At 40.3% G+C, this 27,739-nt stretch overlaps 1 protein-coding gene across 4 annotated transcripts; it reads left to right on the top strand.

The window, feature by feature from the left end:
• The first annotated feature begins 194 nt into the window (after window positions 1-194).
• Window positions 195-26,927, top strand: LOC117827525 (glycogen synthase kinase-3 beta-like). 4 transcript variants are annotated; one of them, XM_034704094.1, is made up of 12 exons: window positions 239-573; window positions 11,696-11,781; window positions 14,360-14,461; window positions 14,765-14,923; window positions 15,026-15,109; window positions 15,481-15,591; window positions 15,746-15,876; window positions 16,186-16,390; window positions 16,587-16,682; window positions 19,228-19,414; window positions 19,709-19,786; window positions 21,956-26,927. In XM_034704094.1, exons 1-12 carry the CDS (start codon window positions 399-401, stop codon window positions 22,015-22,017), a joined length of 1,476 nt encoding a protein of 491 aa, XP_034559985.1. In that variant the 5' UTR covers window positions 239-398; the 3' UTR covers window positions 22,018-26,927. The 4 variants fall into 4 exon arrangements, with proteins under 4 accessions (XP_034559987.1, XP_034559984.1, XP_034559985.1 ...); XM_034704095.1 differs by having other exon boundaries at window positions 243-573; window positions 14,765-14,890; XM_034704096.1 differs by lacking the exon at window positions 14,765-14,923 and having other exon boundaries at window positions 195-573.
• The last annotated feature ends 812 nt before the right edge of the window (window positions 26,928-27,739 follow it).

The raw sequence follows: 27,739 nt of genomic DNA, 5'->3' as shown, positions 1-27,739 counted from the left end.
ATCTTATCTTAATTCTGTATTTTTAAGGGATGGTTTATATAAAGTCTGGGAAATGTAGTCCCTAATCTTTATGATAACATACAGTGTAATTGTTGCTAACTGTTCGTCCTAAATCTACAGTTAAATCTTTTTAAATATGTAGTTTTTTTATCAGTGGAAAAATTGTGAGGCGAACCAGAGCAACAACTGACTTGAACTTCATCTCCCAGGTGGCATTGCGCGCGGTCTGTTTCTAGGTGTCTAGCAACAACTACCAGCCCAGACAGCCGGCGGCATCGGGAGCTTCTATTTCTCGGTGTGTCTTCTCCACGATTATCCGCTGCCGGGGTTGATTCAGAAACAAAAGTCAGTTGGCTCTAAAAGCAGTGAAACAATAACCCTGACCCCTGCACAGAGATATGAGCGGCAGCGGGCGGCCCAGGACCAGCTCGTTTGCTGAGCCGCCAGGTGTTCCAGGACCCGCCGCTGCGCCCACCGGATCAGCCGCTGCCGTGGGGAGCAGCACAGGAAAGTCCGGGGTCCCGCAGGCCTCCGGGAGCAGCTCGTCGGGATGCTCGAACCTAAAGCTTGCCAGTAAGTCCTCATTAGCCACCCACTATTTCTGTAATGTGTCCACCCTTTAGATTATAAGAAGCACTTTACTTTAATGAAATAGTTTGTGTTACATCTTTAAAAGAAGCAGTTATATCTTTAGCTAGCTAGCTAACATGCTAACTAGCTAACCAGCTAACACTTGTTTTGTATGTTACTTGCTCCCCGTCCGGCCCTCCTGATGTCAAATGAGCAGCCTTGGTAGTCCTTACTTTGACCCCTCACAGAATCAGTCATACTTATGAATGTGTGGATTTATTCATTTCACACATTATGTGATAATCTGTGATTGATTCCACTGAGCAGTAAAAACGGGCTGTTGTTCTTTGTGATCAAGCTGGACTTCATACCAAAGCTTGAAATGCTGCATTCAGGGGTCTGTTTTTTGGGGGGTGGTGGTGTTGTTGTTGTCTGGATCTCCTGTAGACCTGGGTCAGGACGCAAAGTTACCCTTTTCACCAAGGTCACCTGTGGGGCAAAGGCTTAGCAGCAGGTGGCCGACGCCTGGAGGATGCAAGTGATGCACATGCAGCAGGGGAGTCCAGGCTGCCTGCAAGGTTATTATGGTTAATGAGAATTGATTAGATAAGGGGAAGGAGCGTGTCTAAAACTAACAGGAATCTAAATTAAAAAGGAGGATTACATATTTTTGCATAACACAATAATTCAACTGTGTGTCTCCTAATCTAACTTAACCCTCCTGTTATGTTGTGTCAAATTGACCCATTTTTAAAGTTCTAAAATCTGAAATAAAAAATGTTAAAAGTATTTTTTCGCTGTGAAACTTCTGCTGCTTGTCTTAATTAGAGTAAATAACATTTAAAAGGAAAATTCCTTGTCCAAGGACACTTTGCCATGTGACTGCAGGAGTTGGGATGGAAGAGAGACAAGCTGGCAGCCCTTATTACAGTGAGGGACAAGTGGGTAGAGCAACTTCCACTACTCTATAACCCAGGTCCTAATGTCAGAGTGGGTGAAAGGCTAGTGGCATTCAGAGGTTCCTTCACTTTTAGGAAATATACGCCTTCCAAACCAGCTAAATACAGCATCAAAACCTGGGCAGCATGTGACAGAAGAGGTGTCTCAGGTTAATTTATCAAGTCAAGTCAAAATTTTAAATACAATAAATAAAATTCTATATCATTTCAAAGTATTGTATTTATATTTAGGGCTTTCCAATGTACTTTAAAAAAAGTTTTAATATGAATTTTCATGAAAACAAGTTATCCTCATTGAACCATGATCTGTGAGAATTAAAGAACACCAATGCACTAAATATTGATTTACATGGTTAGTAATGGAGTTAATGAGATTAACCCTCCTGTTATGTTGCGGGTCAAACTGAACCTTTGTAAAGTCTGTTTTAGGCAATATATGCCTTCCAAACCAGCTAAATGCAGCATACAAAGGGACAGAAGAGGTGTCATGTGTTAATTAATCAACATCAATTCATAAATATATAAAATAAACAAAAATCAATGTCATGTAAAACCATTGTATTTATATTTAGGTCTTTCCAATGTACATTTAAAAAAGTTTTAACATGAATTTTCATATAAAACGAGTGAGTTATCCTCATTGAACCATGATCTGTAAGAATTTAAAAACACCATTGCACTAAATATTGATTTAAATGGTTCGTAATGGAGTAATAATTAAATTGAAATAATGTTTATTTGGATTTTTGGGGTTTTGGATCATTATATATGCCCTGGGTCAAGTTGTCCCAGGAAAATTATTGCTGTCCCTAAGAAACGAACATAACAGGAGGTTTAAATAAAAAAAAAAGGTTCAGAGGAGATGCTTCAGTTTTTGTCTTTGTCAGTCGATATCAAACATTTGACACAAACACATCGGTTTTGAGTTTTTATCACATAACATTTTCTGACCTTTTCTTGTCCCACCTCTGAGAAGTGTCACAAAAACACTGAAACTAACACTAAAACTTACAAAAACTCAACTAAAACTAAGCATTCTCAGAACTTACCTGAACATAGAGCATACATGTGAAGGTAGAATTGAAATAAAAATGACCAAACCAAAGGAAATGTAATGAAACATGTAAAGCTATTACAACATAGGCGTGTAAGGATGCCACTGAGCATGCTTCCTCTGTCTTAGAAGGAGCTCTCCTTTGTACCTTTAGCAACATAACAGCAGGTGTAAGCAGAGATGTGCGTGCGACTGTGCGTGTGTTAATCCAAACCTTATCATCCATTAGCAGGCAGTGGTGTGTGACTTTGATATTAGAGCCCCAAGAGGAGGTCATCTCCAGTTCAAAGCAGCGTGACCCTTTGCTCCCCCCCAAACAGCAGCAGAGGAACACTCCTCCAGGCTGGAGTGTTGCCTTCAGCTGGTGAAGACGCTGTTTTGGATGATTGATGGAAACATTGCGAGGTTTTGGAGGCTATTTCAAGAGGCTGGATTAACCCAGTTAGCCAGATATTTTTAAGAGAGAATGATGTGATTTGACATTTTGAATTACTGGTGAAATTAAACTTGGACATGGAGCGTTAAGGATGTTGTGTTGCCATACCAACCAGTGGTCTGTCATTATGAACAACAGTGGAAAATGTGTCATGCCTTTGAAGGCTCTCACTAGCATGAAATACTCCTTATTCCAGGGGTCCAGTTTTTTAGACCAGATTGCGTCAGTTGTACAAAAGTTAACTTTGAGTCTCAAACTTCAGGTTTGTACTTAAACTCATTGTTACCCCTTTTCCAGCGAGGAAGTTTCAGGGCCGGTTCAGAGCCGGTGCTCAATTGAGAACCAGTTTTTGTGTTTCGACTGCGAGACAACCCGGCTTAGAAAACAGGTTCCAGAGCGGGACCAACTCTTTGCTGGTCTAGAACCATGAACCCCTCACGTCAGGGGCGATGGGGTGAAGTCGCCGTCCATGTAAAGCACGGCGAGTAGCAAAGAAGTGTCAGTAAAGTTGGATAAGTTCTCTTTTACCTCTTTTTGACCAACGCAGGCCGGGTTGTATTTCCGGGCTGGTGCTAGTGCTGGTTCAGAACTGGATTAACTTGTGACCTGTTTGTTTTTCTGCCCGCTCAAAGACGCAGATGTTTTAAATAAATCGCTCGCTGTTTGTAGGATATGTAAAGGTCAAGTAAAGTACAACAGCAACACCACAAATCTATCCAACTACCTGCTAAGGCGCCATGGGATTTCACTCAATCCAGCGTCCAGACACCTCTTGCAGCAGCAGCGCAAGCTAACATCAGCTCTGCAGAAGCCTCAGACCTCGCCAGCATGTTTAGTCAGAGACTAGGCCAAAACTTGGCTCATTAATTGTTGTTTACTTGTTTGTTTATATCCACAATTAATTTATACCTGATTCCATCACAAGAAACATCAGGAGTCTAGGACTGTCCAGTATCATGGTATTTATTTCACAGTCACACTGGTTGAATTTTTGGCTAAAAAGATACTAAATCGATTTCAAGTCACTGAATCGTTTGGGATCCAATCGTTCTGAATGAACCAACATCGTCCTTTAATCGAATCTGCAACCACGAATCATGATACAAATCAAATCGTTAGTAGAAAGAATCGTTACACCCCTACTACTTTATGAAAAGATGATGGAGTGATAAGGATAAAAAAATGTCTTTCCTGGTACCAAACTTTGGCTTTTCTGGGCTAACTTTTCAGATAATGTAGTCACACAGGCTTCAAGTATCAAACAGTTAACTCTGAAGCTCCCTACATTTCTGAGGAGTGTCCCCAGCCGTGTTCTTACGCATGAGCTGTTACTCACACTTAGTCATACACCTAGAGGGAACAGATCTGCCCCATTGTGACACTACCTGAGGACTAATATCCAATCTGTGCATCCCTTGGCGGTATTAATGGTCACACCCAGTCATTACACATCATTGAAGCCGACGTCTTAAAGAGAAACTGACATGTCCAGACATGTTTTGTGGGGGAAATAGAGCGATGAAAGAGATGACTGTGATCTCATTGAACATTTTCACGTGATTGCATTCTTGATGATGAAGCTAATTTCGCAGATGAGTTTATTCCACTGATTGATTCGCTTTTTGTTTCAACATGAGTACAAATTTCCTAAACATTAGCCAAGTAAACTACAGTGATGTTGTCATGAGCTGACACAGTGGGTTGCAGTGTGTTGTTACCTTTTTAGTCTCACTTTTAGCTGAGTTTTATTCTTAACAGTTTTATTTCACCTTACTTTATTTATTTATTTATTTATTTATTATCTATTTCAAATTTTAGTCACTTTTTTAAGTATGGCATCTGAGTTTCTTTTACTAGTTTAATCTTTTAGTGTTTTATTATCTTAGTAATTTATTTTATTTTGGTGAGCTTAATTTCCTGTGTTGAGTTTTAGCATCTTATTTTAGCTCCAGTGTTTCCTCATTAATATATCATGACAGCGTTTCCTCAGTTCGTTCAGCAACTTATTTTCTTATTTTTCATTTATTTTATTTTATTTTTCTTTTTATTATTATTATTATTATTATTATTATTATTATTATTATTATTATTGCATATATCATGTTCTTAACTTTAGGATTGTGGGTTGGGTTTGGGGCTGGGATTAGGATTAGGATTGGGGGTCTTTTTTTATAATAATTTGAATTTATTCAAAAAAAAAATTGTAATCAAATTTTTATTGTAATTTATGCAGTTACATACAAACATAGATTACCAAGGGTCATAGAGAATTCAAAACAAAACAAAACAAAACAAATAGAAAAAGAATAATATTTTAAGTAGTTTTTATGTACAGCACTTTGTTTTACAATGACATTGTATGAAAAGCACTCTACAAATAAAGTCTGATTGATTGATTAAGATGTAAACCATTGTAGTGTAATCAAGAGGATTTGGAAATAGGGGTTTAAATCAGAATACTTCCCCAAACAATTACAACGCTCCTGTGACAGAGTCCAAGCTGCTGTTCTGTTATTCACTGTCTGTGGAGCAGATCCAGGATTTGTCTGTGGATGACATCATTATTATCACCATTGTCTGGCTCCTCACTGAGCGACTTAATAAGCATTGTTAAAATGCACAAATTAATTAGAGCTCTAAAATATGATAAGCACAGTGTTTTTGGGCGGATTATCAGACTTTATTTATAAAGCGCTTTTCATACAATGACATTGTAACACAAAGTGCGGTACATAAAAACAACTTAAAATAGAATACATTAAGAAAAAGATCCCACCCCAAACCCACCCAACAATCCTAAGGTTAAGAACACTATATATGCAACAATAGTAATACAATCAATACAAATAAAAAAAATATGAAAAATAAAATAAAAAAGAAGTTGCTGAACAAACTGAGGAAACGCTCTCATGATATCTTAATGAGGAAACACTGGAGGAAGAATAAGATGTTAAAACACAGGAAATTAAAATCACCAAAATAAAATACATTTCTAAGATAATGAAACACTAAAATATTAAACCATTAAAATAAAATAAGATGCTATACTTAATAAAATAAAATAGATACGTTCATAAATAAATCAAATAGAATAATACAATTTGAACTAGATCATAAATGAATAAATAAATGAATAAATAAAACTGTTCTGAGAATAAAACTCAGTTAAAAACAAGACCAACAAGGTTGGTCTTGAGTTTGCTTTTAATAATCCTAATTCTCTGTGGGTGATTTGCTCATATGATAAAAGCAAATCTGATAAATACGAAGGGCCAATTTTGTCCCTTTAACAGAACTTCTACAGTGTGGTTCTCTCTTTTTAGAAATGCCACAGTCAGATACAACCTAGAAAACAGTCGTGGTGGGATCATATGATGAGTTTTGTCCACAATGACTGGGTGTAAGTTGCATCTTAATCAGCTCACAGTTTACTGTAATAAACAACCTGGGTCATCTGGGAAGTGGACTTGTGTTGTTTTTGTGGTAAACTGTCACATGAGCACCATAAATCTAAAACTATAGAGACTGGATAGAGAGCTCACTCTCACACCAGAGGCTGTCCCCATAGAGTACATGGCCTGGTTAGATTTGAGGAGATTTGCTGCATTAAACTGCATATTAATAAGATAAAGTTAAATCACTTGAAGCTACATTGCTTCAACATTTGGAGTTCATGTGAGTACACTGAGGTTTTGATCATTAGAGCAAAATATTAGCATAAAATATCTCCTTTAGTGGTCCAATTTTCATATCTGTTTTGGTCCAGGAGTTTAAAACACAAGATTTATAGATGCAAGTGGCCAAAGTTTGAAATACTGCGTGTTGTTTAAGGGATTATTTCCTCCTGGAGACGCGAGTTTCCTCCTGTGATTGTGAGCTGAATGACAGGAAGCCGAGTGTGACACAGTGCACCGCTGATACTGAAACACAGACACAATGAAACAATGACAAAACAGATGCTCTTGCACAGCCTGAGTAATTCATCATTTTTTTATTTTGATAGATGGTTGACCTCGGGGGGGTTGAGAAATAATAAAAAGTACCCTGACATCTCTAGAGTTTCTGACACATCAGCAGTAAATCTGTGATAGCAGCAACTACAGACAGTCTGTGTAAACGTTTCCTGTAACCAACCGTCCTTCTCTGAACCTGGACCCCGAGCACGAGTGTCCGCGTGTGTATTCATGTCCAAAGAGTAAACCCAGTGACCCGGTCACTCTGCTGGCCTCACAGATTCAGCTGTAACAGATATCACCAACATGCATACAGTGTTATATGACCACCATCAAAGTTAGAGAGTGAGCACAGTTAACTGTGCCTGTGCGTGTGTGTGTGTGTTAACCCTCCTGTTATGTTCATTTCTCTGGAACAGCAATAATGTTCCTGGGTCAATTTGACCCGGGGCATATTCAATTATCCAAAAGTGGCAGAACCCAAAAAATCCCAATCCACATTTTTTAAATCTAATTCTTAACTCCATTACTAACCATTTAAATCCAGATTTAGTCCATTGGTGTTCTTTAATTCTCACAGATCATGGTTCAATGAGGACAACTCACTCGTTTTCATTTAAATTCATGTTAAAACTTTTTTAATGTGCATTGTAAAGCCCTAAATACAAATACAGTAGTTTTACCTGACATAGATTTTTGTTTATTTTATTTTAAATTTTGAATTTATTTTTATTTTTATGACGTGATGTTGATAAATTAACACGACTCCTCTTCTGTCACATGCTGCCCAGATTTGTATGCTGCATTTAGCTGGTTTGGAAGGCATATATTGCCTAAAATAGACTTTAAAAAGGTTCAATTTGACCTGCAATGTAACAGGACTGTTAATATGAACGCAGGAGAACACCAGGGCCCGTATGCACATCCAGCCGTTACACAAACAGGACCATTAGTCTTAAGGTACCGTTATGGAACGGCCCATTTGGCCATAGCGTTAGCCGCATGCACGACTGCAAATAACTGACCAATTTACTAATTGCACCATGAAAGCAGGGCTGGTGCAAGATGTCATATGTCCAGGGAACCTCTTGGAAAAACCCCTATCCAACAAATTAGAATTGTGCATGCCTACTATGCTTAACAGTGTTTCAAAGAGTGCCATGAATTGACGGTCTGTCCAGTCCAGAGCGCCTGCAGGTGCATTCAGGGACCGTGGTAAAAGTGCAATGCAGACCTGTATTTTGCGTTCATGTCATTTTTATTTGAATCAAGAGAATCAGATATAGTGGCCACATGAAGAAAGTTTTTCTTTTGACTTTTTTGCTGGCTAGATTATTTAATTTAAGACATTACAAAAGCAAGTGTTAAAAGAGTGAATTGTTGACGATTTTAATACTTGGTAAAACCCTGATACCGATATCTGATCGACTACATGAATTATTAGATAGATAGATAGATAGATAGATAGATAGTTTGTTGTGGCAAAGTCTGTCTGCACCCCCCCCACACCCCCCCCCCACACCCCAAGGCTGTAAACCTAGGGGAAACACTGCATAAACAACAATAAACATGGCCAGCGGTACCGGTGTGACTGAGAGAAGATCAAGAAGAAATGAACATTTTAGTACAAGAATATAAAATGAACAAACAGGTCTCAATCATCAAAGATAACAAACAAGGAGAAAGGGAAAGTTTGGCTTAAGATCTTGAACCGGGTAAATGCATGTGGTGTTTATGAGCGCCCAGTAGAAGACCTACAAAATATAATCAGCAACATGAAAGCAGCATATTTGTCTTAAACAGTAACACATAAGCATGATGTCCACCATCCTTTAAACAGCCTAACAGGTGCGGTAATCCTGCTGTTAGCACCTGTTATGGTGGGGTCTACCTTCATTCAATGTAATGCTTTGTTGGGGGGTTAACCTGGCTCATGCATACCGCTAATCCATGTTTTTTTTTTACCATTAGTACAAACAGCCCGTTTTCATCGCTAATGGCTGGACGTGCATACAGGCCCTGGACGTGTAGCTCTGTCTGTAAGAGAGCTTTATCAATAAGTGCTTTGTGCTGTTTGATAAACAGAGCAGTGAGTATGTGTGACAGTGATACACTGCAGTGACAGTGAATGACAAAAGGCTGCTCCATAATCCAAGTACAATATTCCTCCAGTATCAATGTCACGTTATTTAATCCCTGTGCTGCTTCCAACCTGACGGGACTGATCGTCGGCACAAAGACGACAGGGACTCACTCAAACAGCAAAAACAAGTCTCCTCCTTTCTTTTATTTATTCTTCAAAGTTCTTTTTAATGTGAACGAATGATGCTGCTTCAAAAAGTGATTTTTTTTAGAAGAAGAAGAACATCATGTGCTCACAGCTATTAAAGGATTTTTCAATCATACCTGGTCACAGAAACACAATCTCTCCTAGAGGAGACAGACTAACATATAGAGTCCCTAAAATGAGTCAAGCAGCAGTTTCACTCTCTGTGTACGTCAGCCCTGCAGTAAAGCACATTAAATAGATGGAGTAAATAATATAAAGACGAGGTTTTGGGAATTAGACGAGCTTCAAAGCGTTTTTTTCCACATTTTTTGATGCTGTTGTTCAAAGTTGAAGACCGAACATCTGAAAGAGTTGGAAAAGTTTCAAAGAGCAAAAACTAAAAAGGAGAGATTTCAGTTCAAAGAGAGGAAGAGGAAATCGGAGTTGAAATTCTGTTGACTCTTAAAAGATGAAGGCATGGAAATCTGGTTAATTCAAGATCACTACTCAACCAGACACGAATACAAATTATTCTATTTAGCATTTGTGCTGAACATACATTGACTATTCAAGGGAACAGGTTCTATATTTCTCAAACTTTGGGTAAGATGTGTTGAAACGTGGATGTTGGATGTTTATGATAACAGAAACGTTTCTTTAGATTCATGTTTTGGGGCATTTACGCCTTTATTGATTGGACAGTGGGAGAGAGACAGGAAATGTGGGGAGTAGAGAGTGGGGGAAGACATGCTGGAATCGAACCTCTGCGGCGAGGACTACAGACTCTGTAAACGGCAACCCTGAAAAAAAATCACCTTTGAATGAAAGTAGAAGCGTGAACTCTGACCAAAAACAGCTGACAAAGTTGATGTATCAGTTTGAATCGTCTTTCTGACAGCACAGCTTTTCAAACGCACACGAGGGCCCGGCTGTGGCTCAGTTGGAGAGCAAGTCAGGCATCTCTCAATCGGAAGGTCAGGGGGTTCGAGCCCAGGTCCCGCTGTCCACGTGCCAAGACATCCATACTGCCCCTGGTGGCTCTGTGAATGGGATTAGTTCATACTGATGCTTTTCATAGCCACGTCTGTCATCAGTGTGTGAATGTGTGGCGAATGCAACATGTCATTTTCAGAAGACTAACGCTCACACATAGGAGATGATTATTTAGAAATAATAAGTTGCATTTTTGTCCTTTAATGGACAGGACAGATGAAGAGAGACAGGAAATGTGGGGAGGAGAGAGCGGGGAAGGACATGCAGCAAATGGACAAGGCTGGAATCGAGCCTGCGACCTCTGCGACGAGGACTATAGCCTCTGTATATGGGGCGCGTGCTTAGACCGCTAGTCCAATGGTACCCCGAAGAATTAACTCTTCTTAACCACTCACAAGATGACGACACACATCCAACGCCGCGCTCTTTTTACTCACTTCAGACAGGATTGTTTGCGTCTCTCATGGCGCTCACTTCCTGTGTCTCTGAAGTAAAAGAAAAACAAATGAAGAAGCCACTAATCTGTGAGTCTTATGGAAATGTTGGTGTATACTTTGTCGTTGCGTACAGCTGTACGGAAGTCCCGCTGGATCTCCTCCTGGGAGGAAGGCCTGGACCTCCTCGTCGCTCCACCGGTCGTAGGTCCTCTTCTCGCTCATGTTGAATTTGGAAGAAAAGTAAAAAGTAAATACTGCCGCCCTGTTCCCCGAAAGCCCCGGCCTTTGAAAAGTACTAACCCCCTAGCAGGGGCTTTTTGTGGGGGAGATTGTCTACCCCTGAACTAAATTTAGCCCCTAGGTCCACCGGTCGAAACGCACGTAGTTCCTGGTAAAGTCCCTAGTTCCGGGGTAAAGTTCCTCCGGTGGAAAAACGCCTTAAGTGACATGATTCAAGGAGTGATTCCTCACATGTTCGTTCGCTTTCACAGCATGTGATCGACCAGAGCACTGAATCATAGAGCAAAATAATCCCTGTATGAAGAGCTGGTATCACTAAAACACTTTATCAGGACAAAGGAAGTGGTCGGCCTATTTTTGGGTTCATTCCCAGTTTAATTAGTCACAGTGTCTCGAGTATGAACCCTGTCGTTCCTCTCGACTTCCTCGGAGTCTGTGCAGAGTTGACATCTAGTCACTTGACTGTCATTAACCTAAATATCCAGGCGGCGAGCGGGGAGACGTGAAGTAAAGGTAGGATATCAGGGCTGTTGTTTCTCCACATAGTGAAGGGATTACGTCTCACCGCCTCCTGTAAAAAGGGATTTAAGGTAACGCAGCCTTTTAAAGCTTTTTATTAAAACCAAAGTGAAAGCACTACAGAGCAATTACCAGAAACCTGCCGTGACTCATAACTACATAACTCCACTTTACATTTAAATAAAAGGGATGTGACACGCGCTGAATCATAACTCTGTATTTTCCCCCGACCTCACGCTGACCCTTGTTGCTGCTTGTTTCCTAGGAGACAGCGGGAAGGTGACGACCGTCGTGGCCACTCCAGGTCAGGGCCCGGACCGCCCACAGGAAGTCTCTTACACCGACATCAAGGTGAGAAGTGAAGGCAGAAAGCAGACATCACGAAGAAGAAGTGTGTCCTGATGTGGCGCTGTATTACCTCATGTGCTACTGTAACTGAGACTGCTATCACTGCGTCGCCCCGAACGACTGCTTTATGTCTGGCTGAAGTAGATAAGGTTGTTAATCAATACCAGTAGCTCCTTAATAATCCTGCCAAGTGCTTTTTAGACTTCTGGCTCACTTTTTAGCCTAGTTTCTGTAAGCCGTCTTGGCTCGTCTCTGATCTGAGAATGTGACATAATTGTGTCAGTGACAGGCTGGTGGTCCACATGGTGTTCTCTTTATATCAGTCTTCTGAGGTCACTCAATGTCTCTGTAACAGTGTCCCTTTTATCTCACACTTGATAGTCTAATGATAACAGCTTATCAGAAATATTGACACCTCTCCGGTGACTGCAGCAGTTGAAGGTTTCTAACATGTTACATAAAACTCACATTTTTTCAGGATGATGATAAAACTGCGACAGCAATCACCTATCCTGTGTTTGGTTGCCATCTTAGATATTCTCCGGCCTCATGATGACGGCACTTAAATCTCCCTGAACAATCTGAATTCATCGTCTCTGATTTAAGTGTTGCACAAAGCAGAAGCAGCTTTAAACTGCTGATTTTGTTTGGTCTTAACCGTAGACTATGAATAATGGGCGTAGTATAGAGGCGGGCTTTGAGCCTCCTCGCCAACAGCTACAGTGTTCCCGCCTGTCAATCAAGTCATCTGTGCCTCTCATTATGGAAAACTCGTAATCTTAATATCTTCGAAATTGCAGCGTTACGGAAAAAAAATCACACCCCCATACAGTGTGTTGATCGAGAGATGAGCTATCCAGACTACACTAATTTTTGTACCAGGCTGTAAACATGTTTATTTCTGCTGTAAAGATCAGCTTTTTAAATTGGTGTGTATGTGGTTTCTGGTACTTCCGGAGCCAGCCTCTAGTGGACACTCAAGAAATTGCAGTTTTTAACACTTCGGCATTGTCTTCAACTCTCTGGGCCAGAGGTTGCCGCTTGGTCTTAACCCCATAGATGTTCTTAGACCTTAATCCAGCACATATCTTACCTAGAAAGTAGCGTCTATGCATTTTTTCTTTCTTTCTGTTTTTTTTTTAAGTTATGTTTTGAGGGATTTTTGCCTGAATTGGATAGGACAGCTGAAGAGAGACTGGAAATGTGGGGAGTAGAGAGAGGGGGAAGACATGCAGCAAATGGTCGAGACCAGGAGTCAAATCTGCGACTGCTCTTACAAGGACCATACCCCTCTGTATATGGGGCGCACGCTCAGACCGCTAGACCAACGCCGCCCCAACAATTATGTCTTAAAATCAACTCACAAATTGGGGCGCTGGTGGCCTAGTGCAAGGGATCCCAAAGTGGGAGGGGGTCGTGAGATGTCTTAGCATGTTTGTTTGTTTTTAATTATCGAAAGAAAGTACATTTTACCCATTATAGTAAAAAATATCTACAAAAATAGTAGCTAACCTTGAAATAAAACCTTAAAAATACAAAATGTAATGAGTTTTCTACCTCTCTTTGTTGCCAGATGACTCCTAAGTTTAGGGTTAGTGAACAGTTGATTATCAAAAGCATCAGTAGCAGTAAGTTAATTCATAATGGCACAGGAAACACAGACACATGCTCATATAGTTAGGATAAAGACCAGCTAAATGAACCCACATTAAATCACTTTGAGGGTCAGTGGGGGTCACAAGTCTTTGGCACCTATATTTTAGGGGTCGCCGGCTGAAAAGTTTGGGAACCCCTGACCTAGCGGACTAATCCCACCCTACATACAGATGCTATAGTTCTCTGAGAGGTCGCTGGTTCGACCATTTGCTTCATATCTTCCTCTTGCTCTGTGCTCCTCACTTTTCCTGTCTCTCTTCAGCTGTCCTATCAAAATAAAGGCAAAAAAAACATTTAAAAAAAAAACAACAACTCACAAACATTTGTAGATTATTTTGTCAGTTTGTTTCTGTAATTGCAAGTTATTCCTTTGGAGGTTTTTCTATATAAGGATTGAGCCCAGCTGGCTATTAATAATAAACAGAAACAACATCAGTGTGTAACTCCCCGTGGGCAGAGCTGCGTGCTTGATGTCTATGAAGGGTTTAATGTTACTAACAGAGTTGGAAAGGAGACATTTCCATCAAAACTTGAAACTCCCTTTGCTGTGTTTGAACTTTTTTCTTCTTCTGTTGTGATCCGTGAAACACGTCGTGAAGATGACGGTTGTTAATGCTACCTTTGCTCATATGAGCGATGACTGAATAGTCTCCTCTTGTGATGGGCGAGTACCTTCTCTGAAGCAGGAGGAAGAAGAGCTCCTCTGAAAAGCATTTTATGAAATGCACTATTTTCTATTCTTGCATTAGAAAAAAGAGCAGGTCCTCCAAGTATTCATAGAGCTTTAAAGACTCGAGTCAAATCAGACTCTTTGTAGAATCAGCAGACAAACAGCACCGTCTTGTAACCCTTATACATCATGTGTATAACTTTGATTTCTTCAGTCCTCTGTCTGACACTTTCTCTTGTTGTGTAAATTTTGCAGGTGATCGGTAATGGGTCGTTTGGTGTGGTGTACCAAGCTCGCCTCATCGACAGCCAAGAGATGGTGGCCATTAAAAAGGTCCTGCAGGATAAGAGGTTCAAGGTAGGTTCATGTTCTTGTGATGCTCTCTTTGTTCCCTTTATTTCAATCAATCTTTATTTATACAGCGCCAAAACACAACAAATGTTATCTCCAGACTCTTTCCAAACAGAGCAGGTCTACACCGTACTCTATGTTCTATTATTAAAGAAAGACCCAACATCAAGACAGGATGAGATCCAGTCCCATCTTACAGACAGGACTCAGTCTGATCTCATCTTAATCCACCATGAGCAGAGCACTTTGCAGCATTTAGCAAGTTACAGCGGCAAGGACAAACTTCTTTTACTGGCCTTCCTTTAACAGGTAGAAACCTCCAGCAGGAAAGCAGATAGCATAGGTGTAGCAGCTGGAGTCCGGCACGTCCAGAGCAGCAGATATCCAGAGGAACCTACAAGACAAGGGAGCTCAGGGACTCCAGGAAGGTCTATGGTTAGTAACTGTCATGGGACAGGAAGAGTTAAAGTAAGAGACAGGCAGTTAGAGGAAAGAGATGATGATGATCAAGATAAGATCCAGTCCCATCTCACAGACAGGACTTCACCCATGCTGTGTTTTCTTCCGCAGAATCGAGAACTCCAGATCATGAGAAAACTGGACCACTGCAACATCGTCAGACTACGTTACTTCTTCTACTCCAGTGGCGAGAAGGTACAGCTCACGCTATATTCTTCCCCTTTCTCCATTAGCTGTTGAAGGATCTTTAAACCTGGTCATCATAATCACACACTATAGGGAGATTACAGTGAACAGAGGAAGATGAGATGAAATTACTCATATGCAGTGAATACAAAATAACTCAACCATAAAAAGGAACCATTTCTTGGTTGGAGTTTAATGTCGCAGATCTAAATGTCTGGAATCAGCGTTTGACTTTTAAATCCACCGTCACAGCAGCCGGTTTGTCCGTGCAACAACACCGCCTCATTACACAATAAAATTAGCCGTGACATTGGTCCTAACCCTGCAGAAATTAACTCTAACTCTCTGTTTCTGTCCCTCCTGCGTCCTGTGCTGTACAGAAAGATGAAGTGTATCTCAACCTGGTGCTGGACTTTGTCCCTGAGACGGTCTACAGGGTTGCCAGGCATTTTAACAAGGCCAAGAACATCATTCCTATCATATATGTGAAGGTAAGTGTCTCCTTTCTCCCACAAAGACAGTTATGTGTTTGCTACAAACAAGGCATTTGGAATGAGATCTCTCACGGGGGCTTCTTTACACCACCGTCTTTTTTATCTTAAGTGTGTGTAAAGTGAATATTTGTTCTTCTTTTATCATCCTCAGGTGTACATGTACCAGTTGTTTCGCAGCCTGGCTTATATCCATTCCCAGGGTGTGTGTCACAGAGACATCAAGCCCCAAAACCTGCTTGTCGACCCAGAAACTGCCATCCTCAAGCTGTGTGACTTTGGCAGGTGAACCGCATGAACAGATGGATCCCCCACCCAGACACAGAGGATTTAAAAACAGCAGTATCTAGATATGTTATGTGTTTTTATGTGTAGAAGGGAAGACTGTTCTATTCTGTCCTCCATGGTGTGTTAAGCTTGTTTGATACTGCAGAAAACATGCAAAGATTTAAGCGTATTGGATTTTATTTAATAATTGATATTCTGAGTATTTCCTCTACAGCTGTTCACAGTTTCCCTGTCATGCACAACCCATAAAGCCCTCCTATTCCTCAAAGCATCTTTCATTAAACCTGATTTCTTGTGTTTCCACAGCGCCAAGCAGCTGGTCCGCGGTGAACCCAACGTGTCGTATATCTGCTCCCGGTATTATCGCGCCCCTGAGCTCATCTTCGGTGCCACAGACTACACGGCAAACATCGACATCTGGTCAGCAGGCTGCGTCCTGGCTGAACTGCTGTTCGGACAGCCCATATTCCCCGGAGACAGTGGAGTAGACCAACTCGTAGAGATTATCAAGGTGAGCATGTGGCTCGGGTTTCTGAGATTTTTTTGTTTGAGCTTTTTTGCCAAGTAAGACAGAAGTAAATTTTTGTTTTAAAAGGCATTGTCCTGGTGAATGCTGGGGAATTTGATCACTATCTTTTTGTACAACCTTGAGAAGAAGTCGTAAAGCTGCAGAAATCAGCTCATACTCTTTCTTCGTCTGTTTTCAGGTGCTGGGAACACCGACAAGGGAACAGATCCGAGAGATGAACCCAAACTACACAGAGTTCAAGTTCCCCCAGATTAAAGCCCATCCATGGACTAAGGTGAATACAGACCTGAAGTGACACACCATGAAGGAATCAGTGAATTAGTCTGTGTTTAAATGTGTGAAAAGGTTCACAGGATGAAGGTATAGAAGTTACTGAAGCAGTCTTTTAAATGTATTGTTTCTCTAAATGTTTTGAATTCCTCTGTGTAAACCCAAAGCCTGAAATCTATATGTTTTGACATACCTTCCACCGGCACAATAGGAGAGGATTCCTGTGGGCCTGTTGTTGCCCACACAGTCTATTTCAATCTGAGAGTTGAAGTGCTTTTTGTGTTCTGAAAGTCGGTTAACCTTGACGCCTTCATTTTTTTCAAAAGCAACCTGAAATCAAGATGAGTGGCCCTTCAACGTTTACTACAAAGCCCATACAGAGCCCTCCGTTCCAAAACCTGCATCAACTGTGTTTCTGGTTTTTAACACCTCTATAAGAGGTTTATCCTCAGCCGGTGGGGAAGTGGAGCACTGCATAAAGGGGACTCTCCTTCCTGAGGGAGACAGTTAATATACTCCACAAACACAAGCCCAACTTCAAGGACTGCAATACCAAAATAACAAACATAACATTTCCAACAGCAACGAAACTCTCTCATACAAACTCCCTAACAGGATACAACTACACTTTCAGAGTTTCTGTGTCCGTCTTATCTTCATGAATAGAAAATCCGGTTTAAGTCCTAAAAGTTTGTAAACTGTACAAGGTTATGTATTTAAGGTTAGGAATAGTGTTGTAGTACTCGAGACCGGTCTTGGTCTTGAGACCGTTTATTTAAGGTCTCGTCTCGGAATCGAAAGCATTTTTACTCGGTCTAGTCTTGGACTGGGCGGACTCCGTATTTTAAATCAAGGCCAGTCAAGACCACCACCAATGCACTCTGTGTCCCTGTCATTACTGTGATAAGAGAGAACCCCCTCCTTTCTCAATTCATTAAATTTTTCCTCACCTGTTACGGCCGCGACTTTCACCGTGCTACGGTGAGTGGTGCTACGGTGAGTGACGCCCCCTGCTCTCATGCATTAGTGATTATAGACAGACGACAGGAGGAGTGATTGTGTGCCCGTGACCAGAGATGTCTAAGTTGTTTAATTAAGCAATAAATGCACATTCAATAACAAACTCTGGAGGCACACTGAGAGAAGGGCACAGATAAATACCTGACACAGGATTACCACAGTCAACACCTATAACCCATCAGATAAAAACACTACAAATATTAGAAAACAGAAAATGCACACAACTAATGAGAAAAAAAAGGCTTGACAAAATAATCCTGTGCAGTTACCGCTACAACCTCCTACCTCTCCTGAGATCAGAGGCAACAGAAAACACAGTTTTAACTCTGATCTAAAGCAAAAGTTAAACTAACAACGACAAAGCGAAACTTGATGCGTTGAAAAGTCTCTCACAGCGCATCAAAGAAAGACAACAAAGACAAAACCAAACCTTGTTTGTTGCTGTTAATGGTATTTAAGGCAAACTTAAATAAAATAAACAGAAGTCTTTTATTTTGTTAACTCTCATAATGATTTTTCATTGATATATATGGTCTTGGTCTTGCTTCGGTCTCGCCCTGCCTTGGCCTTGGTCTTGACCTGGTCTCGATCCCTAAGTGTCTTATTCTTTATTCATTTTTTATTCTTTATTCAGATCCCCATTAGCCGCCACTAACGCAGCAGCTACTCTTCCTGGGGTCCACAATAAACAAACATAACATACAAAATATACATAAAATACAAAACTAAAAATTCTACAGACATTACAAAGAAAAACTGTGAATGCTATATAGAAATAAAATACAAAAAACAAAAAAATGCTACAGACATGAAATACAACAACTGAATATACTACAAATATAAGATACAACAACTGTAAATGCTAAAAACACAATGTAGAAAAATTAAAAACTGAAAATGCTACAGACAGAAAATACAGCAGCTAGAAATGCTACAAACATGAGGTAGAAAAACTGAAAACTGAAGATGCTACAAACATGAAATAGAAAAATTGAAAATGCTTCAAACATGCAATAAAATAAATCAAAAACAAAACAGGATGTTTACTAAAATTCATTAAAATTCATTAATGTTAGAGTTATTATTAAGGTGTTCCTTTAAGAGTCTTGGTCTTGACTCGGTCTCGATCCCTAAATGTCTTGGTCTTGTCTTGTTCTCGGTGCACTCTGGTTTCGGACATGTCTCGGTCTCTGTTACTGTGGTCTTGACTACAACACTAGTTAGGAAAGTAAACTGAAATATACTCCTTTTTTTAAATAATGTGGTGTGACATCGACACAATCACTCACGTCAACTAAAAGTCTTATTAGTATTAGAATAAATCACCTGAATAAATCAGAACATCATCATTTTTTAAAGAGTTTCCTCTTGCTCTGATCAATAACACGGCATTTTTGTTTTTATTTATTCTTTAATTTTTTTTTTTTTTAAATTAAGTCATGTTTTCAAATGTCTTTTTTTTTTTTAAACAGCCTCTTTCATTCATCACTTAGACTGACACTTGTTCTGAAACTCTTCTCCCTCTCCAGGTGTTCAAACCTCGAACCCCTCCTGAAGCCATCGCTCTCTGCTCCCGGCTGCTGGAGTACACGCCGGCCTCTCGCCTCTCCCCGTTAGAGGCCTGCTCACACGCCTTCTTCGACGAGCTCCGCCAGCCCAACACACGACTGCCCAGCGGCCGAGACCTGCCCATGCTCTTCAACTTTAGCCCCACAGGTACACACACACAATCACACATTCACATCTTATCATAATGAGTGATTCATAATGATTCAGTGGTGATGACTCTGACTTCTTGTTTCTATCTGTTTGTCATATTGTTTATTAATGTCATCGTTACTCGTGAGTAATTCTCACCATCTGCTGCGGTTTCTTGCTTCGCGTTGAGCCAACACCGTGACCTCCGGGAGGCGCAATTAATGCAGCGTACACTCCGCTATTGTTGTGTGACTCTGTGCTCCTGAACTGTGACTCATCTTGATATAAAAACTCTGCTTTGATTATTTGCAGAGCTGTCAATCCAGCCCCAGCTGAACTCAACCCTCATCCCTCCTCACGCTCGCTCTCACACAGCTGCTTCCGCCCACGGTGAGAACTCTCATTATCATGTTTTAATCATTTACTGTTGATCTCACTGTGCGATTTTTTCAGTGGCTGAGGAAGTGTGTTAAGATTTGAAATCGTGTTTGATTTTGTCATTGTGCTGCGGCTCTTTTGATTAGCTGGTGGAAAGAATTCAGGAAAAAAACCCTGTACGCTATTTTTGTCTGTCTTACCTGGTGATACATCGGGTCATGGCAGGTGACTCTGGGAAATTCTGCAAAATACATCATGAATACATGATGATTGAATAATGCACTTCAAAGGCTTCAAACAGAGTAATGTGTGTTATTTGACACAAGGTGGCAGTATTCAACATGAAACCCTGAAAAAACTAATGAAAAGATGAAATGTGAAAAACTGGTGTCTTATTTTGTATCTTTAGATTCTGGATTAGAATAAATGTACCTTCAACAGATGAACCACAAAGGCAAAAATGTGTTCTAGCTTCTTCTTTTATTATCTCATTTTCTACTTTCTAAAGCCAGCAAGAGTCCATTTATTAAATCTTGAGGGTTCTCAATTTGAAGCCTTTAATTTGTTAAAGTAAAAAAGAGTATTAACTCAGCTCAACATCATTTATTATTATTTAATATTTCATACATACAAGAATGCAGCCCAGAGTGCTTCACAGAGGAGCAGACTGATAGAAAATAAAAGTAATAGATGAATAATAAAAGACTGAAACGGGAACATGAGACTAAAACAAGACTAGAAACAAAATACAATCAATACGGTTAAATCAATAAAATATGTTAGGGTAGAAAATAAATATAAATTAAAAAAAACAATTAAATACCTGAATAAAAATGAATTAATAAATTAATACCAAGACCCCAAAAAATTAATTCAAATTAAATCCATCTTTAGATTACTTTTACAAACCTCACAAGGCCACACTTGTGGTGCTGGATCTTGCACTCACACATGTGCATGCAAACATGACACACTTATACAGACACACACACACACACACACTCAACTCAACACACTCAAACGAGCTTGCTGTCCTGATGTCCAGAGGCAAGGAAAAATGGTAATGCAAAAAAATATTATTGTTTGCTTTTCATCTTTTCAATACAGTCACAGATCACACAGCTGTGGCAACAAATCTCTTAAAAATGTACATTAACTGAGAGAAAAGAAAGCAGACCCACCGCCATCCTGCCCAAAACCCACAGACTTGATTGTGTTCATTTTCAAAGAGCGTATCCTGCCATTACAACAAATTCCCAACCGGTGAAATTTTATTTTTTTCCCTCATACCTTCAGAAACTTTTAATTCTTCTGTTCTGTTTAGCCTGCTGTGGCGGTAGATAGTTGTTGACTGTCAGGCTCTTCAGCAGGCAGACAGCAGGGACTGCAGGTTGAGTTGGAAGGAAATCAATCAGCCAATCAATTAATCAATCTTTATTTATATAGCGCCAAATCACAACAAACGTTATCTCAAGACTCGTTACAAACAGAGCAAGTATAGACCGTACACTCTGTTGAATTATTAACAAAGACTCAACATCAAGACAGGATAAGATCTAGTCCCATCTCACAGACAGGACTCAGTCTGATCTCATCTTAATCCACCATGAGCAGAGCACTTTGCAGCATTTAGCAAGTTACAGTGGCAAGGACAAACTTCCTTTAACAGGCAGAAACCTCCAGCAGGACCAGACTCATGTTAGACACACATCTGCTGAGACTATGTTGGGGTTGGAAAGAGTGATAGAGAGGGAGAATATAAGGATATAATCATGATTTGGATTTGTATGAACAAAGCAAAGAGATGCAAATTGTGACAGGATTGCTCATGCTTGATACGTGTTACCTTTCCCTTTCTGAGACTGCAGTATTGCTGTCTGCATCATGCACTAAGGTTGTCAGAGTTTCCATTCCTCAGATTCACGTTCTGCAGCATAAAAACTGTGCATAAGAGAATAAATGACAGAGCTTCAAAAGTTAGATCAAACAACGAAGCTGCAGCAGTTTTAAAAACACGATTTACAGAGAGTCAGTCGTCTGGACCTAAATGTGTAACAGCCTCCACTCTTTCAGAAACTTCCCTCAGTCTTATACCGAGGTTAACTCAGGATCATTTTCTGCTTCTTTGTTGTCTTGACTTTTTATCTTCCGCTCACTGTCTGTGTCTTCTCTCTCCTCCAGATGGTACTGGCTCCGATTCATCTCAACACAGTTCAGTACCTGGATCTCTCAACAGCATCTGAAGCAGCCTCTCACCTGCCTGCCTGTCAGCCTCACCCTTACCTCAGACACACACACACACACACACACACACACACACATACACTCACACACACTCACACTGTACTGCTTTCCTCCATGCTGCTTGCTCTCCTCTTAGATGATCTGTTTTGTACAGTGAACACATGAAACAGCAAACGTTAGCTCAGTAGCTGCCGGGGTGTAAACTACAGCAGGAGATTGTTACACGCGTTCAGAGTCGGGCTGCTGCTCAGGTGGGACGTGAAGGTTCATTAGTGGGGGCTGGTCCTCTGTAAAAAAAAAACTTTTTTTAATCAACATTTCTTCTTTATATTTGTGTTAATTTATTTGACTAATTGAAAGAAAAAAAACTTCTTTTTTTTTCCACTTCAGATTATTTTTTTATTCCTCATTGTGTCTGAGTCCCTGTCAGTGAGGGGTGAACAAAGAGGACCCCAAGCATGTGATTAGGGAGAACTTTATCTCTGGGTGGGAGAGCGACTACAGAGGGTGTATTATTTCTTTCAAGCCTGCGTGATGTTGAGGTTTGAATTAATCCTCCTCGTGTTTTTAACGTATCTGCGTATCACTACAGGGTAACCCATCTCAGCGTCAGGTCGTTGAATTACTGGATGGAGCATTAATCATGTTACCAACCAGCTGTCGGCCAAACGTTGAGTCTTCAGTCTGTGTCTTATATCCGTCTGTTTCACTGATCCAGAGTGTTTTGTCTCATGAAAGAGGGAAATATTCCTCCATGAGTAAATTCAGCGTCTAAGACGCTTTTGAAACCCTTTCCAAATCTAAAAGTGAGCCGCATCCAAAACACTAGTGCGACTAATATGACAGGATGAAATATAGGGGAGATAGCTTGTCGTGTTGCGGTATTTCACCCAGAAGAGGGCGCTCAAACAAGCAACCAGCACCTCTTTGTTACCAGAAGAAGCTGGTTGATCAGTCGCAGTGGGTCCTTTCCTCACAAACTCCAAACTCCACATCATGCTTGAAAGAATCGTACAGCTGCACAGAAACTATGCGCGCATTTAGCTGAACGCAGGGGAAGTTGACTTCACAGAGAGACCCCAAACATACCTGTGCGACTGATATTTCAGATTCTACAGGAAGTGACTCCCCTCTGCAAATGTTGCTGATTAGTTTCTCCTACCTACGACAAACTTATTCTAAATAACTCGTCAGAGGAAAACTGAAGCAGAACACGTGAAACTTTGCTTTAATTCTTTGATTGCTTAAACAGCTCAGTATTAACTTTGAATCTGTGTCACATGCTGTTAGAGAGTAATCAAATATCCCCCCCCTTAAATCCCCACAATCTTGTTAATTCCACCTTTAACTGGTTTCACTTTGTTTACGAGCAGGAAAGCGTCACTGGGGGGAAACTAGGGTAAAGTTGTGTTCCAGAAAACTTTCCAGAGTTCATGGAGTTCTTCCTTTTATTAGGACTGAGGACAAAAGAGAGAGGGAGAGAGGGAGGGAGGGTTTCCTGCTGCAGAGCGCCTGTGCCAGAATCAAATCCTGGTCGCTGCATTTAGGACTCTGATGATGATATGTACAGTAGGAAATCTAACCGTAGATGTCTTTAAGAAGTCTGAGTTTCGAGTCCTTTTAAAGTTTGGAAAGTTTTAAATTTGCTTGATCGTTCTCCTTGACTTCTTTGATTCTGAACCCTTGTTGTACCTTCAGATGATGCTGAAGGCGTTGCTCTAAAACCTGCTCGTCCCCATGAACATAAAGAAATGAAACGCTGACGCTGTCTGATGAAAAGAATTGTTCCCTTTAGTTAAATACCTCCTCCTTCTCTGATGCTAGTGGAGGAAATATGGAAGAGACGGGAAGGACGACGACTTCATGTTAACTTATTTATTTGTCTTGGATGAGAGCCGGATGTTGGGTTCTTAAACGGCATCAAACTGTAGAGAGTGAAGTAACTGAGGATGAGCGGTGTGTTGTGCGGCCTCGGGAGAGTACAGTATGGACTTCACGCGGCACAGTTCTGCTAGCTTACTGTGTGTTTGTGTGTTATTGTACTTCTACTTTTGTGAGGACCAAAATTTCACCTCACAGATTTGGATTTATCGTCAAATTAAGGATCTGTTCGAGGTCGCTGGTCAGAGAATGTATTCCCACAGGCCCCATCCTCCTCACACAGCAGAGTACAGGTGTGTGTGTGTGTCTGAGCATACTCCAACCTGCAGTCTAAACAGTGTTTTAGGGATTAGAGCCGTTAACAATACAGACCTTTAGTAAGCAGTACAGACCACTTGAAAGTTTGTCGGATAGTATATTTGATACTGTTGTTCCATGCCTCCACCTGCTGTTTTTGAACTGCAGCCATGTTTGTTTGTTCTTTTTATTCTCCGTGTAGAGCTCCGCTGAGCCTCGATGCTTTTTTGACTTCCATCACACTCGGCACATCCACATTGGTTTTATACGGGGAGAGTGGAGAGCATTTCTCATTGTCTGTCATCCCCAGCTGTTCTAGGTCTCAAACTAATCTCTCTGTCCTGTGGGCACATTTTCTGCTTTCTTTGCTCCGAAGAGATGAATCGGTACAACGGATAAACCCAGCGGGTGTCACGCTCAGAGCTGTCAGACTCTCTGTGGCTATGAAAAGGCGTGACAAAGCCAGCAAGAGGAATCATTCATGGCTGATTTTTCTCTTCCTCAGTCTCAGAAGCCATTTCCCCCTCACTCTCCTCCTCCTCCTCCTCCTCCTCCTCTTATGGCACATGTAAATATCACTGATTTTTATTTTCTCTTTTTACTTTTTATTACAGAGTTGTTTATATCTTACTCCCCTCATCCTGTTGATGAAAGCAGTCTTAGTTTGTGCATTTGTTTTTGTAAATAAGTTTCTTTTTTTCACAATTCCAAATGTAAATTCTGCAAAAACAAAAGTCAGCCTACTGCTCATGTTTGTTGATGATCTTTCTCTCTCTTTCTCTTCCTCGTTGTCCGGTGAGAATTGTAAACTAGCTGTCGACAACATCGTTAATAAGCTGTCAGTCCTGTTAGGTCCTCTGTTGGACCTCCGGACTGTTGAATGAACATTTCAGGGGTTCTGTTCCAAAATGATCTTCTCATTTTCACTCCGACATGCTATGTTTGCTCATTTGATCCATTATTGTAAATCTGGACGCATCATTATCCTCCTCATACTGACTCGTGTGAACTGTGGGTCCATACAGTTGAATAAATGCAAAACAGTTTGAAAGACTCATGTATGTTTTAACTTATTCCCTTTTTTATACAATGATCACATTTAGTGTTTTCTCTAAAACCCCCCTCGGAAACTTTTAAAAGACCCAAATCTCACTTCACAGAACCTCCACAAGAGGGCGCTTCTTTTTGAGTCACTGTTTTGTGTGCATTTGCTTTTGAAGCCGTTAAATGTCAGAGCTGGCTTCACCTCACTCATTTATTCAGAATCTGATTTAAAGCTCCTGTGAGGAGGTTTTAAATGCTTATGAAACAGATTAGGATTCATATTCAATGCTTCTTTATGGCCTCCAAAAGCTAACTTGATGATGTCCTGTTTTATTTGTAATGCTTGTAACCACTGCCATAGGGTAGGTCGGTGTCAGACTGCAGGAGAGTGCTGAAACAGCTTTAGTAAATGTTCTCTGCAGCAAAGATTCAGGATGAGTTATATGTGTTATAGTTAAAATAAAGCAGGACGAGCCCAGCAGAGTTTAAAGGAACCTCACAGGGTTTATTAAATCAAAGGAATTAAAGGAATATTGTGGCCTTCCTTTGCAAGACCGACCCCCACTAATCAAATACTAAAGACATAGTTGTAAATGTTGACGATATGTTGAATAGAAATCCTCCTTTTGCAGATTTAAATCAAATACTTTAAACTTCGAAAAAAGCATCCCCAAAAACACCAGCTTAAAACAAAGTTCCAGTTCCTACCTTGTCCTCTAGATGGCAGTCTCTGACATTCCTGCAACTTGCTCTGTGAAGCTCCTGTGAGGAGTTTTTTTTACAAGCTGTGCAGTGAAAGATTCTACCGGCTGAACTTTACAGCGTCGCCTCTTTATGCCCTCCAAAAGCAAATTTAACTATCGGCAAAATGAATGACAGTTTGTTGTCATTTCTATGCCTGTGGCAACTAAAGAATCAGCTGTTTTGTATTCTTTCTAAAGCAAACCTTCACATTTGACTGTTCAAAGAAAGAGGACACAATTTACCCTCATACAGGACAATGAGCAGAGGTATAAGGGGGGTATCGATGTGTCCACAGAGGGCGCCAAAATCAACACACCAGAGAGTTCCTCACAGGAGCTTTAAAGAGTCTCAGTGTCAGAAGAAAGTTTCCTATAGGCTCAAAATCAAAGCAGCAGACATTTTTTCTGCCTGGTTTTGGAACAGACCCTTTGTCGAGTGTTATGTCACATTGCAATATCTTCTTACTGTGCAGTATTGAGAAACATGTCTTAGCTACAGGTCACTCTGATGTGAAATGTCTGACTGGAGTGATCTCAAAGTGTTAGCTAGTACTCAACATGGGCATTTTGTATTATGTGCTGTATGGCATTCAGAGTTGCTGCTAATGATCACAACATGTCAGAAGTGGACATTAGTGTTGTGACTGCAGACAGAGCCACCGATGAGTAACCTGCAGAAACGTTGCTCTTCATCGTCTCAGAAATGTACTCGTGTTTATTTGAAGTTCTTGTCTGTTCACATTTCCACAGTTACTGCCGCAGAGGGACGTCTTATTTATGTCACTATTATTTAAGAGTTTTCCTGAAGTGTTAACTCGCCAGGGGTGGACTTGAATCTGAGTGATGGAGGGGGAAAGAGAGAGAAAGAAACACAAACCTGTCCGTCTCTGTTCTGTGTGTGTATCATATGGACTCATTTACTGTAATAAAGTGATGAAACTGTGCTTGCGTTGTGCTTTTCTTTTCCCAGTCATTTTCTATTTTAAGGTTAAGTCCTGAGTGGGGTTGAAACAGATACTCTCATGTTCAAACTGAGCTGGTCGATGCATACCAGTAACATCTTCTTCATTTGGTAAAAAAAAAACATGATTTAATACATCATGAAACGCAGAATTTATCCTTTAAGTTCTAAAAGTTGACCTGATGATATACATACATAGATTAACAGAACAGGATTAACTAAACTAAACAGGATAAACAAAATGTATTTATTCAATTTTATTACTTCACATTTTACTTTTTATATATATATTTATATTTATATTTTTGTTTTAACTTTTTAAATGTATCAACAAGACAAAGCAAATACAACCAAACAGGCTCAGATGTGAAATGAAATAAAACTGATATTAAAAATAAAATGAATGAAATAAACAGATAAATAAATTAATAGAAAACGTGAAGAAAATTGTAGCTGAAAAATAATTTTAAATGACTAAATAAATAAATAAAAATACATATATATATACATACAAATACACATGCATACATCTTTTAGAATAGATTTTAAGATTATTTTATTGGTTTTTAAATGTCTTAAGGGTGTTGGCCCTTCTTATTTATCAGATTTGTTTTTATCATATGAGCCAGTGAGAGCCCTCAGGTCTTTGGGTAGTCGGCTTTTAATGGTACCAATTGTAAAAACTAAGACCCACGGTGAGGCAGCTTTTTATTATCACGGCCCACGCCTGTGGAACCCTACCTGAGGATCTGAGGGCTGCCCAGAGCATAAATATTTTTAAAGGCAAACTCAAGA

The sequence above is a fragment of the Notolabrus celidotus genome, chromosome 16 (genome assembly GCF_009762535.1).
Source record: "Notolabrus celidotus isolate fNotCel1 chromosome 16, fNotCel1.pri, whole genome shotgun sequence".
NCBI lineage: Eukaryota > Metazoa > Chordata > Actinopteri > Labriformes > Labridae > Notolabrus > Notolabrus celidotus.
The sequence above is the reverse complement of the archived record's forward strand: the minus strand, read 5'-3'. Positions and strand labels throughout refer to the sequence as shown.

Coding starts and splice junctions, on each gene's coding strand:
- LOC117827525 (XM_034704093.1), top strand. CDS start 399: ATGAGCGGCAGCGGGCGGCCCAGGACCAGCTCGTTTGCTGAGCCGCCA. Junction 14,462..14,764: donor TGCAGGATAAGAGGTTCAAG/GTAGGTTCATGT, acceptor TTCCTTTAACAG/GTAGAAACCTCCAGCAGGAA. Junction 16,683..19,227: donor AAGCCCATCCATGGACTAAG/GTGAATACAGAC, acceptor CTCCCTCTCCAG/GTGTTCAAACCTCGAACCCC.